This window comes from Palaemon carinicauda, chromosome 4, assembly GCF_036898095.1.
Source record: "Palaemon carinicauda isolate YSFRI2023 chromosome 4, ASM3689809v2, whole genome shotgun sequence".
Classification (NCBI taxonomy): Eukaryota; Metazoa; Arthropoda; class Malacostraca; order Decapoda; family Palaemonidae; genus Palaemon; species Palaemon carinicauda.
The window spans coordinates 101,111,391-101,128,777 of NC_090728.1; the positions used below are offsets into that span (position 1 = coordinate 101,111,391).

The 17,387-nt window shown below is 41.2% G+C and overlaps 1 protein-coding gene across 1 annotated transcript in view; it reads right to left on the minus strand.

Annotated features, from left to right (window-relative positions):
* Nucleotides 1-10,223: 10,223 nt before the first annotated feature.
* Nucleotides 10,224-17,387, minus strand: part of LOC137640081 (uncharacterized) — a 248,802-nt gene continuing 241,638 nt past the window's right edge. Inside the window, exon 14 of the mRNA XM_068372535.1 lies at nt 10,224-11,881. Within this exon, the coding sequence (XP_068228636.1) occupies nt 11,757-11,881 (125 nt within the window). The 3' untranslated portion in view covers nt 10,224-11,756. The remainder of the gene's footprint in view (nt 11,882-17,387) is intronic.

Here is a 17,387-nt window from a genome sequence, read left to right on the forward strand (position 1 = left end):
GCGTCATTTTCGCAACATTTTGAAGGGGAGACAAAGGCAAACATCCCTAGATAGTTCCTTTTAAAAAGGCTGTCAAAAAGAGAAGGTAAAAGTGAGGCAAAAATAGCCAAGCCGAAAGAAGAAAAGTAAAAAATTAAAATGAAAGCAAAATTAGAATTAAGTTTAGTATAATGTAAGATTAACATTTTTTAAGTGTGTGTACAGTAAGCTAATTTCATTTAAGTTAAATTCAAAGTTGCTAATTTCATTTAAGTTAAATTTAAAGTTAAGGTATGCTACATAGTGTTACAAAAGTGTTGCATACCGAACATGTTGCCGTCAAGTCTCTCTCCCTCCTCTTCCTCCGCGCACACAGCCATTAGCCGCTACCGTCTGTCTCGAAGGTAACAACTCCATAATAATGTTACATTTTATTGAGCATCATAACCAGTTCATAGGTATTTGTTATTTTGTGAGTGTAGAATGTGAATTAGAACAGTTAAAAATACAGTGAACCCTCGCTACTTCGCGGTTCGACAATCGCGGATTCACCACTTCGCAGGGTTTTCCCATAACCCATATATATATACATATCGCGGATTTTCCGGAAAATTCGAAAATACCGCGAAATCTGAAGACAACCAAATACGATATTTTGTTACCTGTAATTCCATTAATACTGTAATTAGTAATATCTGCTCTTACTGATTGTTCATTGCATTACATATGATATATAATTCAGCACAGAAAGAAATAAAACACGAAAAGAGAATGTGATCATACGATAATTCAGTACGTAGTAAAATTAAATCGAACATGAAACGCAAATCAGATGCAGTCATACCATATTAGAATGGTGTGTACTGTAATGGATGTGCTTCTTTTCCATGAATCTTTTGTATGTATACGTACGTAGTACAGTACTGCATCCAATAATATTCTTTGTTGCAAAAATCACATTTCGAATAAGCGTACGAGAGAGAGAGAGAGAGAGAGAGAGAGAGAGAGAGAGAGAGAGAGAGAGAGAGAGAGAGAGAGAGAGAGAGAGAGGCGTAAAATAGCGTACGTAAATTTTTATTATTATTGTTATTATTATTATTATTGTTGTTGTTGTTAATAAAATTATTATTGTTATTATTATTATCATTATTATTATTATTATTACTGTACAGTATTATTATCATTATTTATTATTATTACGGTATTGTACTTAATCTACGTAAGTTCAGTATGCGCGGGGCATCTTCTATGAGTAACCAACGCATCATAGTACTGTAAGACGGGTTGTGATTGGTTCAAGCGCTGATAGATGACGAATCAGAACTCAAGTTTTGTTATCTAGCCTGTGATTGGTGTTTTGCCCGCATCTTCTACCCGCAGCATCAAAGTTCTCGCGGGGCTGGATCGTTCACTTTCTCTTTCCGCATATCGCTGAGTAGACGTTCTTAAATTTGTGAAGTTTAATCTGTGCTGTGTGCGACTGTTTTAAGTTGAACTTTTTGTTGAACTTTCTGTTAAATCCTACTGTACAATGCCTCCCAAGCGTTCTGCTTCTAGTAAGGCTGGTAGTGAGCCTAAACGCCACCGAAGGATGATGACGATAGCTGAGAAGGTTACGCTTCTCGACATGTTAAAAGATGGTAGAAGTTACGCGGCCGCCGGCCGCCATTTTGGCATCAACGAATCCACCGTTCGCTATATCAAAAAGGACGAGGCGAACATTAGAAAGACGGCTGCAATCACCTTTAGCAGATCAGCGAAGCAAGTCGTTACAACGCGTAATAAAACGATCGTACGCATGGAAGGTGCTTTAGCTGTGTGGATTGCCGACTGCCGGAAGAAGAACATAGCCTTGGATACGAACACCATCCAAACAAAGGCTTTGAGTTTATATGAGAATTTTGCTGCAAAGGAACCTAAAGACGACGACGGCAACCATGCTGAAGATGATGATGATGCAGATGATCCTCAACCAGGGACATCCACTGATTCCCAGCCTCAGAAACGTTTTTCCGCAAGCAAAGGATGGTTCGCGAAGTTTCAGAAACGCTTCGCCCTGAAAAGCGTTTCCCTGCATGGGGAGTCTGCTTCCGCTGACACTGCCGCTGCTGAAACTTACGTGAACCAGACGTTCAAGAATATTATCGCCGAAGGTGGATACAAGCCGGAACAAGTCTTTAATATGGATGAGACTGGCTTGTTTTGGAAGAGAATGCCGTCGCGAACTTTCCTGTTCAAAGAGGAAGCCAAAGCCTCTGGCTTTAAAGCATTCAAGGATCGCGTTACCCTCGTGATGTGTGGCAATGCTGCTGGATTTTTGTTAAAGCCGGGGCTTATTTATAAGTCGAAAAATCCTCGCGCTTTGAAAAATAAAAATAAGAATCTCCTTCCCGTGTACTGGATGCATAATCAAAAAGCATGGATTACGAAGATGCTGACCTCCAACTGGTTCCACCAGTGTTTCATCCCGCAAGTCCATGAATATCTCTTAGAGAAGGGCTTGCCATTCAAGATCCTTCTCCTTATGGATAACGCTGGTGGACACGCAACTGACCTGTCGCGTGAGGGCGTTCAGGTTGAGTTCCTGCCACCCAACACCAAGTCATTAATTCAACCGATGGACCAGGGGGTTATCAGGGCGTTCAAGGCCCTCTACACGAAGAATACCTTGGCGGACCTCGTTGCGTGTGTGGATGCTGCCCAAGATGACGAGGATGAAGATTTCAACTTGAAGGCGTACTGGCGGCAGTACACCATAGCCACGTGCCTGCAGAATATTCAGAAGGCACTTCAAGAGATGAAACCTGCAACCGTGAATGCGAGCTGGAAGAAGCTGTGGCCCGATATTGTTTACGACGACAAGGGATTTACTCCGTCGGAAATCCAACACTCTGCAATACGGAAATCTGTGCAGTTGGCTGCCATAATTGGAGGTGACGGGTTTGGCGACATGACGACTGAAGACGTCGACGAGTTGTTGGACTGCCATTCCCAGCCCCTAACTGACGCAGACCTCGAAGACCTGACGAAATCGGCAAGTGAGGAAGAGACCCAAGAAAATGTCGAAGAAACGGGCTTAACATTAGAACGGCTTGCCAAGTTCTGCAACCATATCAAGGAGGCGAAAGAAATGTTACAAGAGTGGGACGAGGATATGGTTCGCTCGATGCAATTCTCCAACAAGGTCGATGACATCATGACTCCCTACAGGATGCTCTTGGATCGAAAAAAGAAGCAGCGGCAACAACTTCCGATCACAATGTTCTTCCAGCCTCGCAAAAAAGAGCCAGTTCCTCCTGCTAGTACGCCTTCGGAAGAAATTGAAGAAGTTTCCCAGGAAGAAGTTGAAGAGGTGTCCCAGGAAAAGACACCTCCGTCTGAAGAGACGTAAAATACTATCATTGACTGCACAGTAGAACACATCATCAGCTTCATCATCATTATTTCTACTGTGCAGCAAATTCATCGCCATCACCATTCAAGTTTTTCTTCAACTTCTTTCGTGGTGAGTACAGTAACAATCTTTATTTTTTACTTTAATATTCTTACTGCCTGTTTTATAGTTTAGTAATGTACGTACTGTATGCATTAAGTTAAAGGGAAGGTTTTAAAAGTCTACATGTTGTAACCTATCATATTTTTTTTGTTTAAAATTTACATTTACGTACGTAAAACAATCTCTCTCTCTCTCTCGTAAATTGTTTTCCTGCTTTGCTACGTACAAGTACTGTATAATTTATATTTGTAAGGTAACATATTTTGTAAATGCTTTTACTGTAAATACTGTATGTACTGTATCATTATTTATCACTATCATCATGCGCGTTAAATGCCTTGTTTGTTCTGAGCGTGGTTGTTTACTGAGCGTACACGCCGTCGTTTCAGGCGGCGTCATAAAGAAAAAGATTTCATTTGGAAGTCCTAAGAAAAATACGTAAACTAAAACATTGGTAATAAAAAAATCAACATACAGTACTGTATAATCAATATAATCGATGCAAAAACTAACCTATACATATATGTGTACACTAAATGAGTTTGTTTCTTCATTATGATCAGAGATGAATGTAAACAAAACATTGGTTGCCATTTTTTATCGTGCTTTTTAGGTGTTTAGGAAACGCATGATATAAAATCGCCTTTAATATTTGTGCCTGTTTTAGTTTAGGGTGCTGTAGTACATGCATTAAATGTTCTGTACATTAAAGGGTGGTTTGTTAACAGTACTACGTACAAGGGAAGGTTTTAAAAGTCCGAATATACATGTTAAATAAATAGGTAAATATGATGTCACTACTTCGCGGATTTTCACCTATCGCGCCCGCGTCTGGAACCTATCTACCGCGATAAACGAGGGTTCACTGTATGTTTTTCCACTGTAATATAGTGTACTGCTTTTATGGGTTTTTTCAGAGGGTGGGCACGGATTAATTTTTTATTTAGATTTTTATATGGGAAAAATTAATCTGAGATATGAGCAAATTGACACACAGGCTTGGTCCCGGAACACAAACTCTGATCTCAAGGTATTACTGTACTGCGTATATCGTAGTCGGCGCCCACTCGCGTCCGAGTATTGGGTTCTGTCCTTAGCCATCAGCCTCCAATCTTTGGGGTGGGTGCTCATGTCTGATTTGGCTGTTAAGTCCTAGTCTGTGGTGGAAGAGTCGCGGACAGTGTTCACAAGGTAGGGTAGGTGGTGGGCGGGGCTGTTCTAATCGCTCTCTCCTTCTTCTCCTCCTAGCCTCCTCATTTTGTCTCCTCCTCTCCTCGAAGTCCATGGTGCCATGGTGTACTGTACTCCTCCAGGTTTTCCTGTCCCTGGCTGTTTCTTCCCATGAGGAAGGATCGATGTCAGTTAGAGCCAGGGTGCGCTTTAGTTGATCTTTATAGCGCATTTTCGGGGCTCCTCGTGGTCTGGTGCCCTGGGTCAGTTCTCCATAGAATATCTTCTTTAGGAGCCTAGATGGATCCATCCTATGCACGTGTCCTATCCAGCGGAGGCGGTGGTGGATAATGGTGGCCTCCACGCTGGTCAGCGAGGCACGTTCTAAGACTTCAATGTTGGTGGTGTGGCTCTCCCAGGGGATTTTCAAGATCTGCCTCAGTTTCATTTATTGGAAGCGTTCTAGGTTTTTAATATCGCTTCTATATAGCGTCCATGTTTCACATGCATACAGGAGCGTGGAGAGGACTACTGCCCTGAACACCATTATTTTGGTGGTCATTGTCAGTGCGTGATTGTTAAATACGCGGCAGTTGAGTCGGCCAAAGGTGGAGTGAGCTGCCCTGATCCTGTTCTCCACGTCCTTTTTGCTTGTGGGAGCTGATGTTAGGATGCTCCGTAGGTAGAAGAACTGGTCCACCTGTTTTAACGGTTAGTCATTCACTGTGGTATTGAAGCTTGGGAGCATCAGTCCTGGTGGATGTTGGACGAGGGTCTTGGTTTTGTCTGTGTTGACTTGCATCCCAAAACGTTCGTAGGCAGAGTTGTATGCATCAGCTAACGACTGCAGGTCCTCTGCCGTCTGACCTGGGGTGGCATTGTCGTCAGCATACTGCAGTTCTCGCACTGCACACAAGGTGGTCTTGGTTCTGGCGCGGAGTCTAGCGAGGTTGAAAACGCCTCCATCCATGCCTAAACGTAGGTCGACTGAGGGTCTGGGGGAATCTCGTTGAGCATTGCTGCGGTGTATAGCGAGAAACACGTTGGGGCCAGAACACAGCCCTGCTTCAGGCCGCCGTTGATGGGGAATGGGGCTGAAAGAGAGTTCCGGTGACAGACTCTCCCAACCATTCCGTCATGGAGGGCACGCACCTGCTTGACAAAATCGGGTGGGCAGCCATATCTTTTGAGGACAGCCCACATGGCAGGTCGAGGTACTTTGTCGAAGGCCTTTTTCAAATCCCAGAAGATGAACATTATGGGCTGCTGTTGTTCAAGGCTCTTCTCTTGTAGATGTCGCGCACAGAAGATCATGTCTATGGTCCTGCGGGAAGGTCGAAAGCCGCACTGGGACTCTGGCAGGACGTCTTCTGCGAGAATAAGGAGGCGGTCAAGGAGAATCCGAGCGAAAATCTTACTCGCGATGCTTAGTAGTGATATTGCCCGGTAGTTGTTACAGTTCTCCCTGTCTCCCTTCTTGAAGATGGTAATGATGTTTGCATCGCGGAAGTCACTGGGGAGGATCTTGGTCTCCCATATTTTCAGTATAAGGAGCATCAAACGGTTCCTCAACCCGGGGCTACCGTGAGTGAGGAGCTCCAACGGGATGTTGTCTGGCCCTGGGGCTTTGCCGGGCTTCATACGCTGCAGGGCCTTGTTGAAGTCCTGGATGGAGGGTGGTAGTGCCATCCAGTGACGGACGGGATGCTACGGGGTCATTCGCAGGAGATCGTCTGGGGTGTCTGCTTGGTCATTGAGGAGGTTCTCAAAGTGAGACCTCCACCTGACCAGGACGCCCTCGCTGTCGGTGATGGTCGTGGCCCCATCCGCGTCCGTCAGGCCGCCCACTGATGACCGTGGGACCGAATATTTCCTTTGTTGCTGCATAAAAGCTGCGCAGGTCACGTTGGTCAGCGAAACTCTGTATTTCTGCAGCTTTTCTTTGCCACTAGGTGTTCTGGGCTTCACGGATCCCTCTTCGGCAACCAGCTTCAGCCACCTTGTGAGCACATTTGTTAGCCGCTGTTGGTTGGTTTTCCAAAGTCAGGCGTGCTTGTCGTTTGGTTTCAATGAGAAGAGAGATGGTAACATCATTCTCATCGAACCAATCCTGCCGTTTCTTGGTGGTGTAAACTAGTGTTTCCTCCGCGGCACGGGCCATGGCATTTCTGAGGGTGGTCCAGTGGTGCTCAACAGTGGCCTGACCCACGGGGTCTGCGAGGTGTCGTTCGCAGGCCTCCTTATAGTTCTGTGCCACCTGTGGGTTGCGGAGCTTGCTACAATCAAAGCGTTGGTGTGGTACGCTGTTACGTGCCCTTCTGGGTGGTCGTAGGGTCGTCACGGAGAGTCGGGAGACGAGGAGTCTGTGGTCCGTCCAGCAGACATCCGCTCCGGGCAAGGATTGGGTGATGCGGACATCTCCTAGGTCTCTGGCTCTGGTCAGGACGTATTCCAGGGTGCGCCAGTGTTTAGACCGTGGGTGTCTCCATGTGGTCTTTTGTCGCTTTGGTAACTGGAAGATGGTGTTGGTTACCACAAGTTGGTGTTCTGCATATATATATACAGTGATACCTCGGTACTCGACCATAATCCGTTCGAGATCCGTGTTCGACCTCCGATTTGTTCGAGTACCGAATTTTTTTTCCCCATAAGAAATAATGGTATATATTTTATTCCGTTCCCAAGCACTCGAACAGGCCCAAAATATTAATAAAACGTGTACCTAAACAACAATAATTATCTAAATGTGTATGAAATTGGTCAGAAAATCCTATAAAACAATTTTAAACCATTTACTGTACTAAAATAAAACAATTTTAAACCATTTTCTGTACTGTAGTGAACATACCTTTGAGCAGCGGTTCGATGGCATACAGGGATGGATGTGGAGAGGATGGAAGGGGGAGGTTACTGCTTGGAAGGAGAGTCCCCTTCCATGATGTGGCGGGGTAGTTCTCCTTCAGGAGTTGTTTCTCTCTCCAATGAAAGGGTGGGCAGATCTATTTCAGGGGTTTCTTCTCTTCTTTGTCTCTTCTTTGGAGGAGAAACAGGCTTTGATGTAGCAGCTTTCTTTTCTTTTGTGAAAAACTGGTCTATTGTTAATTGTTTCTTCCTCCTCTGCAGTATTCTTCGAAAATGATACATGACACTATCATTAAACATATGCACTGCCCGGTTTGCTACTGCAATTTCTGGGTGGTATTTTTCAGCAAAAGCCTGCACATCTGCCCACTTGGAACAAATTTCATTGATGAGAGAACTTGGAACATCCTCCCTTACCTCATCCTCTTCTGAAGATTCCTGCTCCACAATCAGATCCTGCTGCTGTTGTTGTTGCAGGTGCAACAATTCCTCCACAGTCAACTCGGTAGAATGGCTTTCTACAAGCTCATCAATATCATCCTTGTCGACCTCAAGCCCCAAACTCCTGCCCATGACAACAATTTCCTCAACGACATCAGTGTCATCAGAAATTACAGGGGTAGCAGTGCTTGGACCCGCCTCTGGTTGGAAACCTTCAAACTCCCTCTCTGTGACACATGATGGCCACAGCTTACGCCAGGCAGAGTTCAATGTCCTATAGGTCACACCTCGCCAAGCTTGGTCAATCATGTTAACAGAGTTGAGGATGCTGAAGTGTTCCTTCCAGAATTCCTTTAGGGTCAACTTCGTGTCACTGGTCACTTCAAAACACTTTCTGAAAAGGGCCTTGGTATAGAGTTTTTTGAAGTTTGAAATGACCTGTTGGTCCATGGGCTGGAGTATGGGAGTAGTATTGGGGGGCAAGAATTTGATTTTGATAAAGCTGTATTCTTCTTTCAAGTCATCCTCGAGACCTGGAGGATGTGCAGGAGCATTGTCCATAACCAGAAGACATTTCATTGGCAAGCTCTTTTCAATGAGGTAAGCCTTAACCTGGGGGGCAAACACTTCGTTTATCCACTCAGTAAAGAATTGTCTTGTGACCCAAGATTTAGTGTTCGAGCGCCACATAACTGGTAGTGCACTTTTACAAATATTATTTCGTTTGAACACCCGGGGGTTGTCCGAGTGGTACACTAACAAGGGTTTGATCTTGCAATCGCCACTTGCATTTGCACACAGCAACAATGTTAGCCTATCTTTCATTGGCTTGTGACCTGGCATCTTCGTCTCGTCCTTGGTAATGTACGTATTGGCTGGCATTTTCTTCCAAAATAACCCAGTCTCATCACAATTAAAGACTTGTTGTGCGATCAAATTTTGTTCATTTATGTACCGATCGAATTCCCCCACGTATTTATCGGCTGCAATTTGATCCGAACTAGCTGCCTCCCCATGCCTAGTAACACGATGAATACCTGTTCTATTACGAAACTTTTCAAACCAACCCCTGCTCGCTTTAAATGTAAATGAATCACTTTCACTGGTACTCGGACTTTTCTTCACTAATTCTTCATAGATATGCAACGCTTTTTCACAAATGAACGCTTCACTAACACTTTCCCCGGCCAACTGTTTTTCTTTAATAAATATTAAAAGCAACTTTTCCATCTCCTCAATCACTTGTGGCCTTTGCTTAGTTACCGCCGTAACTCCCGTTGCAACATTCGCCTTCTTAATCATTTCTTTATGCTTTAAAAACGTAGAAATGGTCGACTTCGCCATTCCGTATTCTACCGCTAAATCGGACACTCGTACACCATTCTCATATTTCGCTATAATTTCCTTCTTCAACTCGATCGTTGTTCGCACTGTTTTCCTCTTCTCCTTCCCCTTAACACTCATTACTTTCTTGGGACTCATTATGAAAGCTAAAAAAGCAATTAAAAGCACTGAAAATCACTAAATCACAACGAATGCTGATCGCGCGTTGTCTGAGTGACGCTCTCGAGAGAACTGATGCTTCCCGAACAAGCGAGAGTGGCCGAGATGGCGCGATCATCACAAAGCCCATGCGGTCGTCACGTGTTCGGCTGGTCGAGTACCGAATTTTTGGTCGAGCACCGCAGCAAAAATTTCTCGAAAATTTTGGTCGAACTCCGAATTGTTCGAGTATAGAGTCGTTCGACTACCGAGGTATCACTGTAAATATATACACTGATAAGAGGACATATGTCATTAATGAAAATAGTAAAAACATTCTTAAAGTAAAATAAGGACATCAAATACACACATATACAGTACACACTTATGCACACACATACACAAACATTCACACCAGAATTTTGTTAGGTACTGTACCAAATCCTTGTAAGTCGTTGAACTTACAGGACCAAAAATGAATATTGAAATGGTCTATAAAGACATATTCAGAGTTTATATAATTTTTAAACTTAGCAAGTTAAATCACATCTCACAGGGCTGTTTATCAAAGGGTAAAATATGTTTTGTGATGACAGTCAATAGTGACATAAGAACTAAAGTATTACGATGGAAATCAAAAGCTGAACAAACAAGTCAGGAAGACTCAAGGTTGGATATAGAAAAGCTGTTAGCTTTTGACATAAAAAAAATCAGTTCACTTGAAAAATAAGTAAAATTAAAGGTGTCTATTGAATAGACATTATTTTCCATAGGAGAATATAATAATAAAAGGTCAAGTTAAAAATGTTTATCAGACTACTGTTTCCATACAATATAGTGACAGACATAACACCTAAAACATTAATAAATTCAATAACATACACTGTTTATAGCTCAAAATTTAAAATGTCTCCAGAAAACATGACATTGACATAGAAATTCTGATATTTCGTCAAATTCTTTTACTATTACTGTCACTGAACTTTCTTTTATTCTAAAGTTTATACAATTATGAAATACCTAAGAGAAATTCATCAGAATTCTTTAAAAATTTATGCATGCCATGTATAAGCTGTGATTACTGTATCATGATAGAGTGTCAGCAATAAAAACAGTCAATAGAATAAATGTTTCAAATCAATAAACTTCCAAAAGAAGTCAATAGCGTTCCATTCAGAATTAAAGTAAAGAAGTCAGCATTGCTCCATTGGGAATGAAAGTAATGTCTACTTTAAAATCTTAAACCTTTCCAATCAAATTTTTTCATATACTTTCTGCTTATAAACGAAATGCCAACTATAGAAATTACTCCATTTCTGGCGAAACCATCCTGGAATTAAAATCAGTACAGAAGTTGCACATAAAACACAAATTTTACAAATGAAAATATACTTAAAGTATATATTGATTATATTGGATAAATTGTCTATACCCTTTCTAGTTCCTTGTGTTACAAAACAAAGTATAGCTTAGTAAAAGGTTTACAGATTTGCCTAAAACATTACAATCTTACTAGTAATGATGTGTAATTTCATTTACTATTACACAAACATATGCACCATAACCCAAATAATTAAACTTTATTAATTCATCAAAGAAACTTCAATTCATTATCAAATACCTTCATAAAATTATTACATGTAAAATGCTGAAAAGTAGTAAAAAATCTACATATTCTTGACAGGGTAATAAAATAAATTTGATTTCAAAATATGTAGCTACTTTCTTGTACTATTTCATAATTCAATACTATGATTTAAAAAATATATAAAATCTATCATGGTAATTAATTTTACAGCCTGGCTTGCAGCTACAGTTGTCCCTTACAATTGCAGGTTGACATTTGCATATTTTATTACCGTATTTACAGAATTGGAATTGAGGTAAAACAACACATTTTCACATTCTTTACCAGTCTTGTGCCAATATTAATGGTAAAGTAATGATGTACTGTCCTACTTTTAGTATTTGTACAGCTTTTGTATCAATTATATTGTTTCTAAAGATATCCAGAAGATTTTTCTTTAGTTGCGTAGGGAAATGGGGGTTTAGCAGTTTTCTTAAGAAAGGGAGCACTTATTCTCATAATTTTTACATTTGCAGGTATCTCTGTTACCTAACCCATGCAAATGTTAAGGGACAACTGTTATAAAAATACTAATTTTCTTGTTTAATATTATGGTAAGGAAGTTCATGCTTGAATACTCCATACAGCACTGTTGAATGATTCTTAGTATAAAATCTTGTATGCCAAGTAAGAACTTCGATACGTATACAGTAGCATAAAACATTAACACCTAAGGACAACACTTTTCTAATGCCTTGTCTAATAACCAGATGCCATTTTCTTCTTTGCTGCAGCAATGATGCGAGAATGGTTAAGGGCTGTGGAATTTCGAATCTTGAAACAATTGTTACAAAATCGTTCATTTTCATACACGGTTGAGCACCCTGAAAAATAAAAGCACAATTTGAATACAGTATACTGTACAGTTATAAGAAAAGCTATCAAACTGTCATGCCTGTTCTAATCTGAATACTGTATTATGATAAACAAAATTTATGAATATGATGGCAATATCAATTTTTCCAAAGCAGAAAAGCTTGGGAGCTGTAAAAGTACACGATTCTGACATTTATATTACTGTTTATTCATTTAATGACAAAATTGGAGATAATTTGTATTTTTCCACAATACAAACCTGGGGTTATTCATGTGAATTATCTTTCAGCGGAGCTGGAAGGAAGCCATTAGACTTTAATTGCGAGGTGGCAACCATGCCTTACCGCATGAGCGGGTAGGCTACCTCTATATACACACTCTCCCAACAATGAGAGATGTCACTTTTGATTGCAGGCAGGACTTCTGGGGGACAGATGATGGTGGGCAAATTTATATAAACAACTCCTGGTTTCTATTAGTTAGGAAAAAATACAAATTATCTCCGAATTTGTCATTTGTTCTCAGTAGATGCATGTGGTCTAGGGAAAACTTTGACACCGCTAAAATATACGAAGTGAGTATAATAGCGGCCTGTGCAATGCAGTATAATAGAAGTTGTTTTGTATGAACACTTTCTGAGTTTTTATAGGATAACAAGACGTATCCCACTGCTTACCTCGCAGAGAACATTGGGGACGTGGACAGTATATAAATTTATAACTTATACTAGGCTACACAAGGGAAGTGATAATTACCTGCAGAGGTTGAAGCCACCTTGCAGAGGGACACATGGTGCTGTACCCCAAGGAAGGGGAAGATGAAGAAGGAAAGCCAGACATTCTCTCATTCATCCCAGTATTACCCCAGGTAACCAATGCTCTCAACCAACTGCTACTTGTCCATCAAGGAGCCTGAGATATTTTTAAACCACTTGTTGAGCAGCCACCACAGAACCGATAGTGAACGTATCGAGTCTCCTGTGGGTTACGTCTTTTAAATAATGGGCTGTGAAGGTGGTCTGTCTCTTCCACACACCTGCTTGAAGTACTTGCAACACGAAGAAACCAGCGTTTGAATGCCAAGGAAGTGCTGATTCACCTGACATCATGGGCTCTAGGTTGACAAGTCAGAGGAGGATCAGGACCCAAGGCTCTTTCGATTACTTGGCAAATCTAGGAGGAAACCATGTTCTTGGTGATCATCCACTTTATTCTCCCTGAGCTAACAAACAGAGGTGTTAGTTGAGGTTGAGTTGCTGCAGTGTGTTTAAGATAGCATCTCAAACTCCTCACTGGGCATAGTAACAACTGATCCGACTCATTGGTTACAGAACGAAAACTCGCAATCTGAAAGGGCCCGAATCTATGGTCCAGCACTCCTAGATTTTGAGCCTTAGCAATAAACTCAGTGACGAAGTTGAGTGTCACTTCCCCCCATCCCCTTGAATGGACGATATCATACAAGAGGCCATGAAGTTCACTGACTCTCTTTGCCGAGGCTAAAGCGAGCAAGAACGCCGTCTTCAAAGTGAGATTTAGGTCAGATGCATGGCGTAATAGTTCGTAAGTAGGTTTTTTAGGGATCTTAAGACGCGAACCACGTTCCAAGGAGTAGGCCTAATGTCTGACTGGGGGCAAGTGATCTCATAACTCCGTATGAGTAAAGAAAGCTCCAACGAAGGCAAAGCTTAAGGCTGAGCGATAATCTTTCACCACCGAGACTGAAAGAAGCTTTTTCTCCCGAAGGTATACAAGGAACTACGCTATTTCTGGAATAGTGGCATTGAATGGAGATATATTCCTTCCACAACACCAACCACAGAATACTCTCCATTTTGCCAGGTAGACTGAGGCTGACGACCTACGCAAGTAACCAGACATTCGTTCTGCAACTTGTTGTGAAAAGCCCTTCTGAGAGAGGAGACACTATGTAAAAATGTTTGTGGTAGCTCAAGTCCAACTGATTACTGCCCAATTTCCATTTCCATAACTCCCATATTATCTAAAGTTTTTGAGCGTCTTCTGGCAAAACGTCTTAATAGGTTTTCTGAAAGTAATCATCTGTTCCCTACTTTGCAATTTGGTTTTCGTAAAGGCCTTGGAGCATGTGATGCCCTTCTCACAATCTCCAATGCTGTACAGGAAGTTTGTATGATTGGCCTTGATTTTAGTGCTGCCTTTGACCGTATTAATCATGAAACGCTTGTTTTCAAACTCAAACAATTGGGAGTGGGTGAGTTTGTTTCTTAGCATTTTTATTGAATTTTTAAGTAATAGATCTAAGAGAAGTGTTGATAGGCATCATAGTGAGTATAGGAATGTGATATCTTTTGCCACAGGGTAGTATACTTGGCCTATTACTTTTCATACTATTTACACATGACATGTGATTTGGTCTAGAAAACAAGCTTGTTGCATATGCAGATGATGCTACTCTCTTTGCATCAATTCCATCTCCTGAATGTAGATATGGGGTTGCTGAATCCCTTAATAGAGATCTAGCTAAAAATAGTGCATGGTGCAACTTATGTGGTATGAAGTTGAATCCTAACAAAACTCAAAGTATGACTGTAAGGAGGTCAAGGACAGTGGCTCCTAAACATCCAGATCTCAGCATGAGATAATGTTTCTTTAACTTTGCATAACTCTTTTAAAATTTCAGGTGTGATTCTTGACAGAAAATTTACTTTTGAGAAACACATTAGGTCTGTGTCTTCTTCAATAGAACAAAAAAAAGGCTAATAGAGAAAGTCTAGTAAGATTTTTGGTGATCAATCTATTTTAAAGTGTTTAAATTTTTTCATTCGATTGTCCCTTGGAAGAGTGCGAGCGAGAAGGAGCTTTTGAAAGAGATTTGGGGATGCGCGAAGAAGAAGAACGTAGAGAGAACAAGCACACCTGAAAAGAGAAAGCAAAATCAGAAAGTCCAATGACAGTCAGAGCAAGGACATGCCCGATCTCTACCGAGCCAAAAGAAAAAGTGACGTATCTCACTGCTGTGAGAGTATATATAGAGGCGGCTGGGTATCCCCCAGCATACCCGCTCATGCGGTTAGGCAGAGTTGCCACCTTGCAATTAAAGTCTAATGGCTACCTTCCAACTTCACTGAAAGATAATCCACATTAATAACGGAAGGTTTGTTAGTATAGGAATAAATACAGTCATCCCTCAGTTATTTCAAGTGTTCCGTTCCAAGGCGATAGCTGAAAAACCGCGAGATACAGAAATCTAAGCTATATCTTTTTTCATTATTTTTTTACTTTCTTTATACATTACATTTAAGGGGACCGTCCGCCATGCCATGAATTTTTTTTTTTTCGAATCATTCAAAACATACAATTTCTCTAAGTTTTAGACACATATAATACCTTCATTATTTAAAAACTTCGTCATTTGATCAAAAGTTTTCGATATAGTAGCAAAAATCATGATTTAAAAAAAATTTTTAAGTACATTTTTCTGACAACAATGTTTTGAAAATCCTACCATTAAAACTTCTTTATAAATCGAATAATTTTGTGACAGAGTTTTTATTTTCCTTTTTTTAATGAATTTTTTCTCAATTTTCTTAGTCTAAACATAAAATATTCATGAAAAAAAAGAGAAAAAGGAAAATAAAAATTCTGGTACACAAAATTGTGAGATTTTTATTCCTCTTTTCAATATCTTTCTCTCTAAAATTGGACAATAAATAAGTGAGAAAAATGTACCTAACTGTGAATAAGTATGTTTTTGAGTTATGAGCTCCCAAAGATTTGCAACAAATTATCACTTCTTTTCTTAAAATAAATGAATATAATATTATTATGATAACCTTACTTTTTACTTTTACTGTTCATTTCTATATAAACGCACTATAAACGAGGTATTTAAACCCTAGGTTTACTAATACTCTTAGCGTAAGGGTGTCATTAGTTGCCAGCGGCCTCTCATTAGTTAGCATGTTCCAGCTTTGTACTCTTATTCATGTTTCCCTCTCTTTTTGGTTCTTTTTTCTTGCTCTGTGCTTACTTTCTGTTCTTTCTATGACCTTAGGTAACATTGGCCTTGCTATAAAGTTCTCGAGGACGTTGTGAAAACACAATGTACATACGAACTGCATGTAAACAAACGCATGCATTATAACTTCTATACGTCTTTGGAAACTCTGGCTGTTGTTCTCGTAGCTCGTAGTTTTCGTTCACCTACCCTCTACCAATGCCTTCCATTTCTACCAGATGTACAAGATTTCGAAACATAAGTGAAAAACTGCTATATATATGCCAAAATAAACACACAAAGACGATTCTGTCAAACTCGGTCATGCAGACGACGCAGTAAGGATGACGTCATCATTTAAGAACTGCTAAATTATATCTTCATTATTTATAAAAATAATTGGCTGAAACTTCTGGATAGCAAGTACGATATGTTTATGAATACATAGAAACAATAAAACGATTTTTGATTTCCGAAAGTTATGTCAAAACACCATGGTGGACGGTCCCCTTAAGCTTTTATAAGGCTAAAAAAATTACAATTTCTAAGAAAATTGTATTTTACCTAACATACTTACTGCATCCCAAATAATTAGGAGTTTGCTCTTATCGCCTTCTATCTGGCCAGAATTCTCCCCCCCCCCACCCCCCCAACAGGCCATCCAGAACCTCCCTTCTTACCTGCGCAAACCTGACCTCTCTTGTTTACTCAGAATCCCCTCGGATGACGCTTCGGTCGACCTTCCAGGTCACCATTCCCCATTCTACTTTGGCCCCAAGAAAAAGTCATGTGATAGCTGGGTCTGTAGCGGAGACGGATCGGGGGGGGGGGGGGGGGGGGGGGGGAGGGGTGGTGGTGGTGTTGATTACATTATTGGGACATAGTATGTTCGGAAAAATACAATTTTTAGAGAAATTGTCATTTATTCCGACACGAACATTTACTACGTCCCAAATAATTAGGAGCCTCAGGATTAGGATGCGGGCAAATAGACCCCTGCAAGAGAGGTGAGGTATCAGGAGGATGCGGTAAGGCCTGTCGGGGAAAAATAAAAAGTGGTATTAAAGAACATGGGCTAACTAGCTAACAGTCACCCCGGGGACATCTCCTTTTCCAGGTCCTTCCATGGTAGGTCGAGGGGTAGGGATTTGAGATGCTCTACCCCACGCCGCCTCATCTGGGCTATGTCGAGTGTGGCTGCCCTTAGATCCTCTGCTGGGGGACCACGACGGGACTGAGCTTAAAAATCCTCCTAGGACTTGAGAGAGCAGTCCTTCAGGTAGTGGGCCGTGAACATTGACTGTCTACTCCATACACCTGCCCTCAGCACTTAGCCAACCGTCATGTTCTTCTCAAAGGCCAATGTGGTGCCGATGCCCCAGATGTCGTGAGGTTTTGCGGACCTGGGGGAGATTTCCCCCTTGATCAGGTACTCCCTTCGGATCGTCTCCCGGAGCCAGAAGGAGATCATATTCATAAAGACCGCCTTCTTTGCTCTACCCGTCATCACGAACAGTCTCTTGATATCCAGTCTCA